We start from the raw sequence: 18127 nt of genomic DNA, 5'->3' as shown, positions 1-18127 counted from the left end.
GCCTTGCTCAGAGGCCTGTTTCGGGTGTATCCACTGCAGCCTGGCCCAGCCTGATGGGGCGGTGACCCTGCCCCTGTGAAACACTGAGCCAGTGTCCTTGATGCTGACAGCCAAATAGAAGCAGAGAGAAGGCGGCAGCTGTGGAGTGCTCTCACCCAGGATGAGCCTCACCACCACCCGCATTTTACACTCCAGCTGTCCTCACCCTCGACTTGTTCACTCAACAACATTCGACTTCTAGGGACTTAGAGGTGCATAGTGAGCACCTGCTGTGTGCCGCAGGTGCACTCTCTGCTCTGCTTACCTTACACGAGGAAGCAGAGTGTGCACTAACAGATCCTTTTGAAGGTGTGGGACATGCGTGGAGTTGGGGGAGCTGACTCAGACTTGTGGGGAATCAGGGAAGGCTTCCTGGAGGAGGGGGTGGCTGAGCAGAAGACGCAGCACAGTAGTAAGAGTGGACACAGCAGGCTGGGTGCTGGGAGGAGTCAGAGGGGTGTGGACTGTGGGAGGAGAAGCCTCAGACGCTGTGACTCACACCGAGGCGCTCGGAGTTTGGGATCTGGATTTTGTCCACCTCACCCACTTTTTTTTTTTTTTTCCAGACTCCTTTCCTTTCTCCAAGACTTGAGACATCCTGTTAGGGAAGTCCCGGAATGTTTCTTAAAGGAATCAATACTCATTACACAGCCTGAGGAGATGAGAAATGTGAAGAACCAAGTCTTCAATCACTGTTCATTCTTAGGCACATTTTCTTTTATTCTTTTTTCTTTTATTTATTTATTTATTTATTTTTATTTTTATTTTTTATTGTATTTTTTTATTTTTTATTTTTTATTTTTTGATAGGCAGAGTGGACAGTGAGAGAGAGAGACAGAGAGAAAAGTCTTCCTTTGCCATTGGTTCACCCTCCAATGGCCTCCGCGGCCGGCACGCTGCGCTGATCCAATGGCAGGAGCCAGGTACTTATCCTGGTCTCCCATGGGGTGCAGGGCCCAAGCACCTGGGCCATCCTTCACTGCACTCCCTGGCCACAGCAGAGAGCTGGCCTGGAAGAGGGGCAACTGGGACAGAATCTGGCGCCCCAACCGGGACTAGAACCCTGTGTGCCGGTGCCACTAGGCGGAGGATTAGCCTAGTGAGCCGCGGCGCCGGCCTTTTTCTTTTAGTCTTTCTGAAAAGCTGAGATACGATTTCAGTATTATATTTTTATTATATCCTCAAGGTTGTATAACTGACACCACTACACAATTCTAGACTATTTTCATCACCACAAATGAACTCTGCCCAAGCCCCCTCTCCCCAGCCCCTGACAACCACTGATCCACTTTCCGGGGAGTGCTCTAAGTGGAATCACTCTTACGTCTGCGTTCTTCCCTTACGTGTTTCCAGGATTCATCTGTGCTGCAGCATGAATCAGTACTTCCTCCTGGTTTATGGCTGGATAATATTCCATTGTAGGAGTGGACCGCATTTTCAAAGCACATTCATTAGTAACGGACGTGGGGTTTTCTTCTTATTCTTTATGGCCATTTTGAATAATACTGGAGTGAGCACTCAGGTGCACGCGTTCGCATGGATGTTGTTTTCAGTTCTTTTGGAATGCACTTGCTGCATAGAATGGTAACTTTTAGAGGGGGCAGGTGTTGGCAGTGCAGTGGGTTAAACCATAGCTTGGGACGCCTGCCTCATATATTGGTGTGCTGGTTCAAGTCCCCGCTACTCTGCTTCCAGGCCGGCTTCCTGCCAGTGCACCCTGGGAAGGAGCTGATGATGATGATGGTCCAAGGGCGTGGATCCCTGTCACCCACTGGGGAGACTCAGATGGAGCTCCTGGCTCCTGGCTTCAGCCGGGCTCAGCCCTGGCTGTTGTGGGCATTTGGGGAGTGAACCAGTGGATGGAAAATGCTCAAATTTCTCTCCCTCCCCTTCTCCCTCCCTTCCCCTCCCCCTCCCCTCCCCTCCCCCTCCCCCTCCCCCTCCCCCTCTCCCTCCCCTCCCCCTCCCCCTCTCCCTCCCCCTCTCCCTCTCCCTCTCCCTCCCCCTCCCCCCTTCCTTTCTGCCTTTTAAATAGATGAAAATAAATAAACATTAAAAAAAAAACCTTTTAGAGGTTTGGGAAAACACCAAATGGTTTTCCCAATGGCTCCCCACTCTGCAGTCCAATGAGCGGCGGATGGGGCTCCATTTTCTCCGCATCCTTGTCAGCGTTTGTTCTGTCCCTGTGTATTACAGCCGTCTTGGCGTGAAGTTCATCTCTCTGGTATTTATGTGCATGTCCCTGGTGAGGGTGCTGTCGAGCATCTTTCCCTGGTTTGTACGTGTCCTCCTTGGAGAAATGCCGTTCAAACAAACCGTTGCTCATTTCTGTTTTTTTTTCTTTAAATTTAGCTATTCCTTTTCTTTTTAAACATTTCTTCTTTATTTGAGAGGCAGAGAGACATACACACAGAGAGACAGAGTCGGGAGAGACAGAACGAGGAGAGGGCTCCCATGCGCTGGTTCACTCTCCGAGTGCTCGCAGCCATCGGGGCTTGGCCAGGCAGAAGCCAGGAGCCAGGAGCTCGTGCAGGTCTCCCACGTGGGTCGCATGGAGTGAATTACTGAAGCCGTCACTGCTGTCACCCAGGGTCTACATTAGCAAGAAGCTGGAATCACCTTGCCATTTGTAATTGAGTTATTTGTCTGTTGGTGAGGTGAAAATCATCGTTTATATACCCCAGATGTTACACCTTTATCAGAGACATGAGTTGAAAATATCTTCGGAGCTGGTGTTACAGTGCAGTGGGTTGAACTGCTGCTTGCAGTGCTGGCATCCCTCATAGGAGTGCTGGTCCAAGTTCCAGCTGCTCTGCTCCACTCCAGTTCCCTGCTAATGTGTCTGAGAAGGCAGCAGAAGGTGGTCCAAGTGCTTGGGCCTTTGCCATTCATGTAGGAGACTCAGGTGGAGTCCCAGGCTCCTGGCTTTGACTGGCCCAGCCTTGGCCTTTGTGGCCAGTTTGGGGAATGAACCAGAGGATGGAATCTCTTTTTTTCTCTCTCTCTTTCACTTTGCCTTTCAAACAAATATATCTTTAAAAAAACATTTTCTCGATTTTATGGCTTGTCTTTCAACTTTCTTGATAGTGATCTCTGAAGCAAAAAAAGTTTTAAATTTTATGTCTTTTTCTTTAGTTGCTTGTGCACTCGGTGTCATATCTAAGAACCTGTTGCCTAATCCAAGGCTGTGAATATTTATACTTAAGATTTTCTCCTAAGACTTTTATAGTTGTAGCTTTTACATTTAGGCCTTTGCTCTGGTTTGCTTTTTTATATGGTGTGAAGTTGTGGTTCTGACTGCATTTTTGATTATGGTAGCTTGGCAATAAGTTTTGAAAATGAGAAGTATGAGTTCTTCAACTTTGCTCTGTTTTTTTTCAAGATTGTTTGGCAATTTGTCAATTTTAGGATCACCTTGTCTATTTCTGCACCCCCCCCCCAAAAAAAAAAACCAAAAAACCCCTCAGCTGGGATTTGCTAAGGATTGAATACACAGGTCAGTTTGGAGAGTACTGCCATCTCAACAATATCGAGTCTCCTCTTTTTTTGCTTTGGGTATTGAGTATAAAATGAAGCTCATGCCAGATGTGCTGTTTTGATTCCAGACTGAGTCTACCTTACAGGCTGTTACCGGCATGATTTAGTGTAATATAATATTCCGTTTTTTGTGCTGTTTCAAAATGTGAACTCTGGCTGCTGGGTAATATGTATTGGAAGGTTCTTCATCTGGGCCCCTCCTGGCACGGTCCCCTCCCTGACCGGCACAAAGGGACAAGGGGAGGACTGTGGCTCACCAAAGGGCAGCAGGGTATCTGTGTCAGAGCTGATCACCAGGTGTCTCCTCCTGCACGTGGGGAATGGGCTCACATTCTGGCCAGTGGAAAGACAGGAGCGTGGGCAATCTCTGGAAGGTGGAAGGGGAACAGGTTTGCCCCTGTGTGCAGGTGGCAGCACCACCTGAGGGAGTAGAACTAGGAGATGGAAGACACCAATAAGACATGTTTGGTTTAGGCATGCTCTTCTAGAATACATTGAAAAACATTTGAATTTTCAACCTGAAAGCCATTTCACTGTGTAACTTAGCGCACACATACTCCCTGCAACCAAAGTTTCTCTAAGCGGTGCTCACGTTTTGTATTGGCTAGGAGAGCTGGCTGCCGCCGTAACAAACACGCCCAAATCTGGGTGGCCCAGGAGCTTCCTCTCTCGCTTGTGCTACACACCTGTCATTGGCAGGAGAGCCCTGGGATTTCGGTTGATGGAGACAGCCCCATCCAGATCACTGCTGCATCTGTGACAGAAGAAGGAGGACGTGGCAGGCAAAGGAATGCTCTCTGCAAACAAGCCTGCGTGCTAATTCTTGGAGCCTGTCATTGTGTTCTGTTACAGGGCAAAGGGTAACGACAGCTGCCGATGGAGATGATCAATGTATCTTTTTTTTTTTTTTTTGACAGGCAGAGTGGACAGTGATAGAGAGAAAGACAGAGAGAAAGGTCTTCCTTTGCTGTTGGTTCACCCTCCAATGGCCGCCGTAGCTGGCGCGCTGCGGCCGGCGTACCGCGCTGATCCGATAGCAGGAGCCAGGTGCTTCTCCTGGTCTCCCATGGGGTGCAGGGCCCAAGGACTTGGGCCATCCTCCACTGCACTCCCTGGCCACAGCAGAGAGCTGGCCCGGAAGAGGGGCAACCGGGACAGAATCCGGCGCCCCGACTGGGACTAGAACCTGGTGTGCCGGCGCCGCAAGGCGGAGGATTAGCCTAGTGAGCCGCAGCGCCGGCGATCAATGTATCTTAAAGAGATCACTCTCCATTCTCCAGAGGGGCCCAGTGTTAGTCTAACAGCTTTTTTTTGTTGTTGTTATTAATTTAAAGGATTATTTAGTTGAAATCCAGCCTGGAATGGCTGGGGCTGCTGAAGCGGAGAACTGGGAACTCAGTCCCGGTCTTCTACATGGGTGGCAGGAACCTGATTCCTTGAGCCGTCACTGTTGCCTTCCAGGGTCTGCGTTAGCTGGAAGCTGAGGCCAGGTTTCACACCCAGGTGTGCTGATGTGGGACCCTGGCGTTGAGCCGCTAGGCCAAATGCCCGCCTTCCGAGGGTCTTTAAAGGTGGGAGAGAATGCGAGCAGAAGAGGTCAAAGTGATGTGATGTGCAGGGAGCTCCCTTGCTGTTGCTGGCTCTGAGACAGGAGCGTGGGCAATCTCTGGAAGGTGGAAGGGGAGCAGGTTTGCCCCTGTGTGCAGCTGGAATGCAGCCCTGCCTAGACTGTGATTGTAACCCAGGGAGGTCCACTTTGAATTTGTGAGCTGCAGAACTGTGTGATAATAGCCGTGTGTTGTTTTAGGCCCCTAGGTTTGCAGTACTTTGTTAGAGCAGCTACAGAAAACTCATACAAAGGGCACGCGGTATCGGGTGCGTTGAATGCTTCACTGGCCCGGGCGAGGCACATGGGCACAGGGCTGCAAGCTCCCAGGCACCCTGCAGGGAGGGGCATGGAATACTGGGGAATCAGTGAATCTGTTAAACCCCACTACTTATAGGGCATGCTTCCATTTCCTATTCTATGCCATTCCATTAAAAACCAAGACGTCTTTAAGTCGATACATTATCAACCAGCGAGTTGTGACCCTGGTTTGGAAGCCCCTGCTCTGCAGACCCTCTCCTGCCCTCTTGTTCCGAGGCATAGCTGATTGGCCTGGGACTGGGACACCTGACCAAGCTGATCCATCCAGTTCCTCCCCTGGGCATTTGAAATCAGGCCACCCGGCCGGCTAGGTTAGGTGCGCCTCGGGAAGCTGAGCGGGAGGCAGAGAGGAGTGTGACATGCAAGCCTGGAGGCCGGAGGAAAGCCCTGAGTAAGCAGAGAGCCGGTGCACAGAGACAATGGGGCAGCCGTGCGGAGAGCCGCAGCTGGGAGCCCGCGGCCCCCGGAGAGCTGGAGGGAGCCCGCAGCTGCCCTCGGACCTGATGGCTTCCCTGCACCTGCCGCCAGCCCCCATGCGTCCTGCCTGCGCCTCCTTCCCGTGAGATTTTTGCCTCCTTACGGTACCCCCTGCCTTTGCTTGGGTTACCCTCAGCGGGTTGCTTCTTCCTCTTCCTTGTCTGCAGGGAGCCGGAACCAGCTCCACCACTACCACTGCTGTTTTCTCTTGTCGGGACCCAGCTGTGGCTCTTAGGGACAGAGAGGGCGGGGGCAGGTGGGACTGGGGGTGAGCCTGGCAGGCTGGTATTGGCCCCAGTCGTGGGCATTTGGGCTTGCTCTTCTAAGCAGACAGCAATGCCATTTATTGGTGCTGTGTCTGGGGGGTGGGGGCGGGGAGGGGGCTCTTTGCTGGTGTGGGGAACAGGAAGTGGGCAGTGTTGTTTCAGCAGGGCTTGGCGGGGTGACAGCATGCAGAGGGTGTGGGCTGTGGAGACAGGCAGACCACAGGGTGCCTCTCAGAACCTCAGTGTTCTCATCTGTGAAATGGGATTGTTCCAGGCGTTGGTGGTGTGCTGGGGAAAATATCTTAGAGACTCGACTAAGGCGTGGCAGGCCCTCAGGGCACACAGCAGCTGCTGCTGCCTGGGGAAGCCACCCAGTCCCTTGTCCAGCAGGGGTTAAGTTCCAGACGGGACGTTCCAGCCCTGGCCCTGCTTCCTGCCCCCTGCTCTTCCTCGCCCTTTCCTTTCTTCCTCTTCCTCTCCCCTCCCCGCCCTCATTTCCCCTCCTCTGTTATTCCTGTTGATGAAAACACCTGCTTCGGGAAAGCAGCAGGGCTGGGTCCGATTGTGGTGCTTGGGCGAGTGGGAACTGAGGAGCACCACACATGGGTGAAATCGGACGGTCCCTTATTGCCGGCGGTGGAGAGCGTGCTCATGCCCTAAAGAGAGAGGGTGCTCATGCCCTAAATTAGAACTCTGCACCCATAAGCACAAAGCAACAAGGTTTATAAAGGCAAAAGCCAGGAGGAAGGGAGGGGGGATACATGGTTGCTAGGATGGGGGGAGGAATACATAGTTAGTAGGGTCAAGCTGACCTAGTGGGAAACTAACACCAATTACAGTCTTGACAATAGACAAATTACAATCTTAACATTAGTCCAGGTGCAGCCCCTCTGTTTTAAGCGTGACCATTGTGTTAGGGAGTTTCTGTGCTCTGCCAAGTGGGATGCAGTGGACTGTTAGATCATGGTTTCAGACCACAGTCTCATGGTACGGGGGGGCTTTGCAAGATGGAGTCACGGGTGCCCTAAAATGGAGTCCTTACTGTCAAGGTGTCACTTCAGAGTGCACCCTGTGTCTGTGGTGGATGGATCCCAGCCTAGCCCTCGAAGGCTGTGTGTTCCTGGGCAGATCACAGCATCTCTGAGCCATGAGTTCTGGGCCTGGAATGTGGGGCTGTGACCCGCACACCACACACAGTACGAGACCTGGTCAGCTGCCCAGCAAATCCCTGTCCTTTTGTGACTGTCATTCCTCCTTGGCCTGGCGCGGGTGCCCCGGCCCCTCCCAGCAGTCCCTTGCTCAGTTGTTTGGGGTCTCGGGCACTGGTGGCCTCTCCTTTCCCTCAGAGCGTGGGCTCTCGGAGGTGGGGGGCGGGAGCTGGCACCAAGGCTTACTGGAAGCAGCTGGGTCCCCATGGCCTGTGCCACTTCTGCAGGTCCAGCCCCAGCCTGGCAGCTGCCGGTCCAAACCGTGTGAAGTGTATTTTTTTCTCACTCTGGCAGTTATCACACCCCAGCCAACTGTGGCTTCTTCACACTCCAAACACTGATAAATATTTATGAGGAGCAGGAAAGCCTGCGGCTCCTAGGGGAGGTAGGGGAGGGATGTGCCAGGCTCTTCTCTGCAAGCCATGCTCTGACCCATCAGTGATCCCTGGGGGCTGCAGAAGTGAGTGAGGGGCGTGGTGGGCGGGGCCAGGCCTTCCTGGAGGAGTGGCTTCCTCCCTGGTGAATGCCCGCTGGACCTCCTGCTGCAGGGCGGGATTTGTGTCGTCCGTCCCTCCCTCCCTCTCCGCCTCGTGTGCACCTGCTCCATCTCTCTGTCTCTGTGTCTCTTCATCTCTCATGTATTTGCACATCACCAGAGCCCTTGTCCCCTCCTTCTTCCTCCCTCTCTCCCGGCCCTTCCCCTGTCTCTTCTGTCCGGGTCTCCATCTCTGTTTTTCACTTTTCTCCTCTCCCTCCCAGCAGCTACTCTGAGGAATGCTGGGGCTCGAGGGTGGTGGACAGGTAAGGGGGCTCTCAGGCTCCCAGGCCCAGCTGGAGGACGCGGAGGGCAGGGAGAGCCAGGGAGCACCAGTGAGCACTTTTCCATCCCCGCCTGATTCCGTGTGCCATGCTCTGCACATTCCTGCCTCTCCCCGTGCCTCAGTTTCTCAGTCCAGCAAGGCAGTTGATTGCTCATCAGCTCATTCATTCACCCGTCAACTAGCATTTATTGAGAGCTTGCTACCTGCCACTAACGCGCTGTTGAACATCAGCACGTAGTTACTAAACAGCGACTGGGTATGTCGTTCGGGGTGCTTGGGATAGGTCGATGGACGAGAGAAACAAAGATCTTTGGCCCGCGGAGCACGCAGGCTAGCAATGTGGACAGGACAGGCGCATTGTGAATGAGCAAATGGCCAAGCAGGTTGGACAGCAGCGAGTGCTACGGTAGAAGGGAAAAGTGGAGCCAGAGAAGGCATGGGGACTGGGTGGGGTGCACGGTGGGAGCTTGGCCTGGCAGCTGAGCCACTGGTCTCACACCAGAGGGCCCGGCCGGGGGAGGGGGGGATTCCCAGCTCCTGACTCCAGCTTCCTGCCAGTGCAGACCCTGGGGGCAGCAGGTGATGATTCCAGTGACTGGGTTCCTGCCGGCCATGTGGGAGTCTGGATCGAGTTCCCAGGCTCCTGACTTTGCCCCTGGCTTCAGCCCTGGCATAGCCGTGGCTGTTGCAGGCATTTGTGGTGGTGGTAGTGGTGGTGGAGGAGGTGACCCAGTGTATCCCCTGTCTGTCTTCTGTATCTCAAATTGAACATGGAAAAAAGCAGCATGGAATACGGCAATGGGGTTCAGCAAGCAGCTCTCTGGGGAGAGCCTGGTAGGAGCCAAGGCTGCCGGAGAGCGATTGCCGGGTGTGGCTGCGGCACAGCAGGGAGTGGGAGGGCTGGAGGGGAGCAAGGGGCGGCACAGGAGGTAAGGCCCCGGACAGGAGTGGACTGACAGGCGGCTTCCTGGAGGTCGCACCCTCAGGGTGCCCCTGAGTCCCAGCCTGCGTGAGGATGTGCTGACCCTGCCCACGTCTCCTTCTCTCCACAGAGTATTCAAGAAGGCCAGCCCCAACGGAAAGGTGAGTCCTTCCCAGCCCGCCCTCCATGGCCCAAGCCCTACACCTGCTGTGAGGACGGTGCAGGAAGTGGCCTCTCTTCTGGAAGGCACAGAGGGGCCGAGGCCGCCCCGGCTGCGAAGAGGCGCAGCTGTGCTCAGACGGTAGCTCCCGCTCTGGGGTGGGGACCACAGCTGGGTGTAAGCCGGCCCCCTTGCTGTGCCGGGCCCCTGGCATCCCCTTACCCAGGGCAGCTCTCGGCCTGGCTCCATGCCCCGTCCTACCTCCCTGTCAGCACAGTGGAGACACAGCCCGACAGCCTTCCATGCCAGGCTCGTGGGTGTGCTGAGGTGGGTCGGGCATAGCCCGTGCTGCTGACAGCCAGATGGCAGAGGCAGGCCCAGAACTTGACTATGGCAAGAGTGGGGATGCCCGGGGGCTGCAGGACGCAGCCTCCTGTGAGCGGCTCCCTGCCAGGCTGCATGGGGCCCAAGTCCAGAAGCCCAGCGTGCCTGCCCTGGCCCTAGCCAAGCCAAGGCTCGGTGGTGCTTGCATGAAGATCTCTCCAGGCCTCAGTGTCCTCATCTGTAAAATGGAACAGTAATGCCTCCTTCATGAGGCTTTGAGAACAGGTGCTTTTGGGAATTGGAAGCGTTTGCTGTTCTGAGCGTCAGGGTTGGGGTGAGGGTCCAAGTGTAGTTAGGGTATCCATTAGGGTTAGGGACGGGTCTAGGTGTTCCAGGGCCAGCTCCCAGGGTTTCCTCCAGGGCAGGGAGCTGTGTGTGCCCTCCAGGCCTGCGGTGGCTAACACCCCCTCTGCTTCCCTCCCCAGCTCACCGTCTATCTGGGAAAGCGGGACTTTGTGGACCATATTGACCTCGTGGACCCTGTGGGTGAGTCCCTGGAGGGCAGGCAGGGAGGGGCCGGGCTGGCCTAAGCCTTCCGGGAGTGGACATCAGGCCTGCAGAGGGGCCTGGACCTGAGGATGGGGCATGAGTGGCTTCCTGCTCCAGCTGCCAGGAGGCTTGGGGGTTAGGGTGGGGCAGGATGGGGGTGAGAGACAGGGAGAGTGCCCTGAGGAGGAGGAGGACCACGACGGTGCTGACAGAGCCGCCACCTCCCAGGAGACTTCTTACATAGCAGACAGTGGAGACCTTGCTTTACAGATGAGAATGAGGCACAGAGAGGCTCCAGGGCACAGAGCAGGGAGCGGGAGCCCCGGCTCCAGCCCCGCGGTCTGGCTCTGCAGAGGCACTGTGTTATGCTGCCTCCTGATGGCAAGCCTGGGGCTTGTGAAATGGGGGCCGTCCTCCTCCACGCGGCGGGGTGGGGGGGGTCTGGCCAGAGACAGGGCTGTGGCCGGAGATCAGTGCTCCTGGCAGGTGCCTGGGCTGCGTCTTGGCGTCTTGGCGTCAGCCCTGACCTCTGCCCCTCAGACGCTGGGAGCACCTCCCACCTGGGCATTGCCATCTCCTTGGGGAGCACAGTCACCCCCAGTTAGGAGCCACTGCTTCTGGTTGGTCTCATTGCCTTCTCCCCCGCCTGGCTGAGGGAGGCAGGCCTGGAATCACCTCTGTTTGCTAAAGGAGTACACTGAGCCCCAGAGAGGTTAGATGAATTTAAAAAAAGATTAATTAATTGGAAAGACTGAGAGACAGACAGAGAGATCTCCCTTCCACTGGTTCACTCCCCAAATGCCTGTAACAGCCTGGACTGAGCCAGACTGGAGCCAGGAACTCCATCCATGTCTCCTGCATGAGTAGCAGGGGTCCAAGTACCCAGGTCATCTTCCACTGCCGCCCCAGGCGCATAAGCAGGGAGCTGGATCGGAAGCAGAGCAGCCAGGACTCAACCAGCATTCTTTTTCTTTTTAAAAATTTTTATTTATTTATTTATTTATTTATTTATTTTTTGACAGGCAGAGTGGACAGTGAGAGAGAGAGAGAGACAGAGAGAAAGGTCTTCCTTTTGCCGTTGGTTCACCCTCCAGTGGCCGCCACGGCTGGCGCGCTGCGGCCGGCGCATCGCACTGATCCAAAGCCAGGAGCCAGGTGCTTCTCCTGGTCTCCCATGGGGTGCAGGGCCCAAGCACTTGGGCCATCCTCCACTGCCTTCCCAGGCCACAGCAGAGAGCTGGCCTGGAAGAGGGCAACCGGGACAGAATCCGGCACCCCAACCGGGACTAGAACCCAGGGTGCCGGTGCCGCAAGGTGGAGGATTAGCCTAGTGAGCCGCGGCGCTGACCAAAGATTTATTATTTATTTATTTGAGAGGTAGAGTTACAGACAGTGAGAGGAGACAGAGAGAAAGGTCTTCCTTCTGTTGGTTCACTCCCCAAATGGCCGCAACCGCTGGAGCTGTGCCGATCCGAAGTCAGAAGCCAGGAACTTTTTCTTGGTCTCCCATATGGGTGCAGGGGCCCACGGACTTGGGCCATCTTCCACTGCTTTCCCAGGCCATAGCAGAGAGCTGGATTGGAAGTGGAGCAGCCGGGACTAGAACTGGCGCCGATATGGGATGCTGGAGCTGCAGGCAGAGGATTAATTTACTGCACCACAGCGCCGACCCCTCAACCAGCATTCTGATAAGGGGTGCAGGCATCCCATGTGGTGGCTTAACCCATTGCACCACGGCACCCACCCTGACGAGTGATTTATTAAAAGAGGGACACGAACAAACTTGAGCAAGGTCAAAGGTGACAGGCTGGAGGATGGGGACTGGAGGTTGCAGGGGGCCAGCCCAGGTGAAGGCCCTGGGATGTAGCGCTTGGGGGATACATTTCAGAGACTGTGTCTGTGTTGTCACCTCCCTGTGGGCTGTGTGGCTCAGAGGGCAGCAGGGACCTACAGGGCCTCAGAGCCGGGCGAGCAGAGCACAGTGGCAGGGTTGGGATCGCCGCAGGGTGCCCTTGGCGAAGTGGGGACAGAGACCTGGGGGAGGGGCTCCCATGCCAGAGGAGTGTGGGCAGGGCCTGGAAACTGCACCCAGGCCAGCTCAACCCCAGCTGCCTCCCTGTGTGGCTTGGAGCGGGACGAGCCCACTGTTGCTCTTCAGCCCCGTGTGGGGTTGGTGACGTCTTCTGTGGCTCAGGGTCTCCTGTGCTGCCGTGTCTTCTCCCTGAGCCCAGCTCTCAGTGGCTGTGAGCAAGCGTCCGGGTGGCCACCCGTGGCCTGCTTCAAGCTGGAGTCTGTGTTGGGCTCTCTGAGGTCACCTGCCAGGGCCAGAGGCAGCCCTGAGGCCGGGAGGGGTGAGCACAGGAGGGAAGCGGCTACCCCAGCACCCACCCAAGCACCTTCCTGGCCCCTGGTGCTGTCCGGAGTGGTAGCGGGGTGCACAGTGACACTGCCCCATGGCCTGATCTGATTTACATCCTCTCTGCTTTACTAAGTCCCCGGCAAGCCTGGGCCCTGGTCCCGGTCCCCGGCCTGGCTGAGGGGGGTCAGGCCCGGCCCTTCTCTTCCACCAGCCTCCAGAATCTGTGCCCCAGGCCTCAGAGCCGTGCAGGCCTCCGGCTGCTGGCCTGGTCCCACCCTTCAGTCACCTAACTGAAGGCCCTCCCTGGTCCTGTGAGACCTGGCTGTGGCCCCCTCTCCCCCAGGGAGCCCCCTATGATACCCCTGCTGGGGTCAGTTCCCCTGGCTGGGGTTCCTTCTGCGCTGTGCCCAGTGCAGGATGTGGCACAGGGGAGGTGCCCACCATACAAGGAAGGAAGAGGGGCCGGCGCTAGGGCACAGCCGGTTGAGCTGCTGCCAGTGATGCTGGCATCCCATGCTGGTGTTCCAGTTCGAGTCCCGGCTGCTCCGATTCCAGCTCCCTGCTGATGCGCCTGGGAAAGCAGCAGAAGATGGTCCAAGTGCGTGGACCCCTGCCGTCTGCATGAGAGACCTGAATGGAAGTTCTAGGATCCCAGCTTTGGCCTGGCCCAGTGCTGGTTGTTGTGGGCATTTGGGGAGTGAACCAGCAGATGGAAGACCTCTCTTTCTCTGTTACTCTGCCTTTGAAGTAAATAAATAAATCTTAAAAACAAAACAGAGGGAAGGTGTGTGGGCAGTGCCCTGTCACTTGGAGCTGCCAGGGTGGCACTCACTTCCAGCCAGAGCCTCTGAGATCACGAGTGGCCCTGTGGCAGCCCGGGGTGGGCGTGGGGATCAGAGAGGAGACAGACATGGGTGAGGCGGGAGGTTGCCCCTGTGCCAGTGTCTCTGGGCTCCTGGGGAGCTGGCGCCAGGTCGGCTGGAGCCTGTGCTCTGAAGGGCCAGCTTGCTCGCTCACTGGCCACAGGGCTCACGCCTGCCAAACTCTGTCCGGGTGGCTCACACGTGTGACATTTTGCACAGTGTCCCCAGTCAGTCTTCCCAGGAGCCCTGGGAGTGAGCCATGCAGATCACAGCCCCTGACCCACAAACCCCAAATGCAAGAAGCTCGAAAGTCCTGCAGCTGTCCCTCGGCATGATGCACAGTTCGTTTATCTGTGGAACTTGACCGGAACTGATGGGAGGCTGGGCCCTAGCTGGCCTGGGAGGGGTAGGGGTGAACGCAGTGGTGCGTCTGCCTTCTGATGTGTCGTTGGGTGACGTCACTGCGTGCACATGCAGAAGCTGAGGCAGCTGTGTCCTGGGTGGCATTGCCTGACAGGGCCGCCCTGTTGTGCAGCCACTGCTGAGTGAATGCTGGGGCCAGGAACAGACGGCCTTGGGTTTCCTTGCGGAGGGGGGAGTGGCTTGCCCTGTGAGCACAGTGTGGGACCTATGGAACATGCGCTAGTCAGAACTGCCCCGCTCCGAAGTGTGGTCCTGGGGTCTCCCAGCCTGTGTCACTGTCCTCTCTTTATTGAAGATTTATTTATTTGAAATGCAGAATGACAGAGAGAGAGAGAGAGTGATAGAGATCTTCCATCCACTGGTTCACTCCCCAAAGGACTACCGCAGCCAGGGCTGGGCCAGGCCAGAACCGGGAGCCAGGAACTCCATCCAGATTTGCACTAGGGTGGCAGGGAGCCAAGCACTTGAGCCATCCTCTGCTGCCTCTCAGTGTACACGTAGCTGGCAGCTGGACCAGAAGTAGAGACGGGACTCAATTCCAGGCACTCGGATAAGGGATGCGGCATCACAAGCTGTGACTTAACCCCCTGCGCCACAGTGCCCCACTCCCTCCGCCTCATGTCATTACTCTTCCTTAGAGATGAGGAGAGGTCCCTAACCTTCCCTGAGCCACCCAGTCAGCTGGGTCTATCCCGCTGACCTGGGGGAGAGGAGGGGAGGGCTTGGTGGGGCTGGGGCTGGGGTGCCGCCCCCGGGGTTGGCCTTCCCATTTCTCTCGTGGTGCGTTTGGGTGGATGGAGGATTGAGTGTAGGGTGGCATTTGGGGCTCAGGGGTTGGGAAGGTCACTCTCTCTGTGCTCTCGCAGATGGTGTGGTCCTGGTGGATCCCGAATACCTGAAAGAGAGGAGAGGTAGGCTGCAGCCCCACCCCCACCTGCCACGGGGCCCCTCTCCCACGCCTCCTCTGTCCAGGGACCTCCTGACCTCCCAGGGGGCCTCCGGCTCATCCCACTGCCACTCCCTGCCCATCCCTAGTGGGGCCTCCTGCCCCAGCCCTTTCACACCAGTGAGGGCTGGGGATGCCGACAGAGCAGGAGTTAGGACAGGGCCCCAGGGAGGGGAAGGGGTTCTGCAGGGTCAGCGGGAGGAAGGGACGAGATGCCTGGCAGACACCTCCCAGCATTAGCTCGCCCTCCCCTGCTGTCCCCTGCCCACCAGCCCCAGCCCTCACTGCCCATCAGACCACTCCCTGTGCCCCCACCCCAACCAGGCCAGAGTGGGACAGAGATAGCCACCGGCAACACACCCACAGGCACACAGCCCACGGGCTGCCATTCCAGGCCCCCAGTCCTGGCCTCTCCAAAGGGAGATGGGTGACCGCCGGGCTGCAGCGGGAGCTCTGGGTGGGGGAGGCTCCCTGCTGCTCTCCAGGCCCCTCCTCAGTGGCCCCTGCTCCCCCACAGTCTATGTGACACTCACCTGCGCCTTCCGCTATGGCCGGGAGGACCTGGACGTCCTGGGCCTGACCTTTCGCAAGGACCTGTTTGTGGCCAACGTGCAGTCCTTCCCGCCGGCCCCTGAGGACAAGAAGCCCCTGACGCGGCTGCAGGAGCGGCTCATCAAGAAGCTGGGCGAGCACGCCTACCCATTTACCTTTGAGGTCAGGGACTGCCACCCTCGGGCCCCTTCTGGAAGGGCGGAAGGGGGCAGCTGCTCCGTGTCACCCACTTGTCCCACGTATGCTGGGCCCTGGGGCACTTACGTGACCTGGTACCTGTCTCTTCTCTGGTCACTGCTAGAGCGTCCTCCTTACTTGTGGGATCCCCGCTGAGTAGGAGGGAGGGGAACCCAGGGGCCGCAGAGAGAAGGAGCACTGTGCTGTGTGTCCCCAGATCGCTGGGCCCGCCTGCCTCCCAGCTCCAACACCCTGCCCTGCCCCCTGCCGATTCCAAGACCCAGATTCTGGGTTCCAGAACGCCGAGCTCCTAGGCTGATTCCATGCTGTGGGTATTAGAGCCAGGCGGGCTGCGGGCGTCTCTCTGTGCGGATGTGAGTTTCCTGCACTGCCCCGCAGGCCCCGGGCGATTACCCACAGCGATTAAGGCAGCTGACGTGGGTGATCTCACAGCTCTGGCAGCTGCATGTCTGATATGGGTCTTGCCGGGCCTGGATCTGGGTGCTGGTGTGGCCGTGTTCCTGGATTACCGCCTCCCCCCACCTGGATTACTGCCTCCCCCACCTGGATTACTGCCTCTCCCACCTGGATTACCACCTCCCCCCCTCCCACCTGGATTACCGCCTCCCCCACACTCCCAGGTCCTTGACTCAGTCGCAGCTGCAGAGTCGTGTTGCTGTGGAAGGTGACCTAGCCACAGGCTGGGGGCAGCAGGGGGCAGGCAGCCTTGGGGGCCGTCACTCTGCAGCAGACGCCAAGGAAGCCTCCTTCCCTGCTATGACCGCGACGACAGGGCTGCAGGAGGCATGGCATGGCACGGTCTGATGGGGAGGCCCAGCTTGTCCTCCGGAGCCTCTAGTCTGATGGGGGAGGCGTATCTTGTCCTCGGGGCCCTCATCTGATGGGACAGGCACAGGCTCTCAAGGGCCTGGTGTGATGATGTGTGGGAGTGGCAGGAGTGCGGGTGACAGTGGCTCGTTCTGTCTCCTGAACAGATTCCTCCAAACCTGCCATGCTCTGTGACACTGCAGCCCGGGCCCGAGGACACGGGCAAGGTAGGTCACCCCAGGGGCAATCTCTCTGGTCCAGGGCCCTCTTGTCCCCAGGTCCTGGCCTTCTCCCTGGTTGGTGCTGGACCCATAGGACCACCTGCCTTGTTGGAGCTTCCTTGGGTCTGAGCTGGGCCAGTCCCGCCTCGGATAGCCACAGCGCGGCTGAGCCGAATCAGCCTCCGTCCCCACTTCAGTGAGGTGTCCAGGGGCTCACCGGGTCCCTCTCCCTGGCTGCAGGACCAGAGTGTTCTGAGCACCTACCACCGCCTCCCTGTGACCCTGTGCTGTGGTGTGACCACTGTCCCCAGATGGGGACGAGGCTCGGGGGGAAGTGCCGCAGGAGCCAGTACCGCAGGAGCCCAGTTCTCTTCTGCCAAGTGGGATGAGTAGGATGTGGCCCTCCTGTGGTCAGGACCGGGGGTCACCAGCCAGCGCCTGTGCGGGCTCTGCCCACAGCAGGTGCTCCCGAGCGGTGCTGCCACCCCGGCACCTGCTGCCGCTTCCCAGCCCCGGCCTCGGTGAGGACGGCTCCCAGCCCACAGCAGGAGAAGAAGGAGCAGAGCCCAGACAGGGAGGTTTGGGCCACCCGGTGTTGGGGGGAGTTGGGGAGCAGCTCGTTGGGAAGGCAGGCAGAGGAGGCAGCCACCAAGGAGGGCCGAGGACCTGGGAGTCAGACCCGGAGCGGCAAGCTGGTAACATGAGGGGCGGGCTGGCTGAGCTCTGGGCACCGGTGCTCAGTGCCCCCTGCCCGCAGGCCTGTGGCGTGGACTACGAAGTCAAAGCCTTCTGCGCCGAGAACCTGGAGGAGAAGATCCACAAGCGGTAAGGAGGCTGCGCCCTGCCTGCTGGGAGAGGGAGGGGCAGGCAGCAGGGGCAGAGTCTGAAGAGGAGATAAGTCACAATCCCTGGAAGTGTGTGTGTAGGGGGGCGCATGTGAAAGGAAGGCAGGTCCTGGAGGGCTTCCTGGGGAGGTGGCCTCAGTTGCCCCGGCCCAGGCCCCAGCATTTTCTCCTTTGCACCACTGTAGCTGCTTCCTCCTCCTCCCCCTGCTCTGCTCTCCAGACTACATAGCCTTTAGGGAAGGCTGCAGGTTCTGTTGGATGGGGAGCAGGCTGCCCAGGCCGGCCCATTTCCCTCCTGGGAGGAGGCGGTCAGCAGGAAGGGGGTGTGTGTGTGGTGGGGGGTCTCAGAGGCTTCTGGGCAAAGGAGGACAGGAACGGGAGCCCCCCAGGATGAGGGGAGGGGACGTGAGCCCCTGCCTCAGAGAGGAAGCTTCCTCCTGGAGGGCACAGCCCAGTCTGGCAGCACGGACAGCTGGCCCTGCTGGCCCTGACCCCTCACCCCGGCCCTCCCAGGGCCTCCCTCCTGAGGCACCATGGGAAGCTTCAGCTCCCCCCGCCCCAGTTAGTGGGCTGTGTTTGCCACCTGGTGGCCACAGGGTGTACTGCAGGCATTTCCCTCTGGCCCCCTCAGTCCTGGTGTGGGGAGACCTTTCTCCCTGCTTCCCTGCCCCCTTTGCCTCTTG

General features: G+C 57.8%; 1 protein-coding gene across 9 annotated transcripts in view; it reads left to right on the top strand.

Moving 5' to 3' along the window:
• ARRB1 (arrestin beta 1) overlaps nucleotides 1-18127 on the top strand; it is a 69997-nt gene that overhangs the window by 39774 nt on the left and 12096 nt on the right. For 4 of the 9 annotated variants that reach the window (XM_070075435.2, XM_051850992.3, XM_070075439.2 and 1 more), the window contains exons 2-7: nucleotides 9328-9358; nucleotides 10167-10227; nucleotides 14742-14786; nucleotides 15339-15535; nucleotides 16546-16605; nucleotides 17357-17424. In XM_070075435.2, coding sequence (XP_069931536.1) covers nucleotides 9328-9358; nucleotides 10167-10227; nucleotides 14742-14786; nucleotides 15339-15535; nucleotides 16546-16605; nucleotides 17357-17424 — 462 coding nt within the window. Of the gene's footprint in view, nucleotides 1-5847; nucleotides 5895-5918; nucleotides 6063-9327; nucleotides 9359-10166; nucleotides 10228-14741; nucleotides 14787-15338; nucleotides 15536-16545; nucleotides 16606-17356; nucleotides 17425-18127 lie in introns of those variants that run through there. The other 5 variants (XM_051850972.3, XM_051850975.3, XM_051850987.3 and 2 more) reach the window with 3 other exon arrangements.

The sequence above is a fragment of the Oryctolagus cuniculus genome, chromosome 1 (assembly GCF_051225735.1).
Source record: "Oryctolagus cuniculus isolate XC-2025 breed Fujian yellow rabbit chromosome 1, ASM5122573v1, whole genome shotgun sequence".
Taxonomy (NCBI): domain Eukaryota; kingdom Metazoa; phylum Chordata; class Mammalia; order Lagomorpha; family Leporidae; genus Oryctolagus; species Oryctolagus cuniculus.
This window is presented reverse-complemented; position numbering and strand designations above follow the sequence as displayed.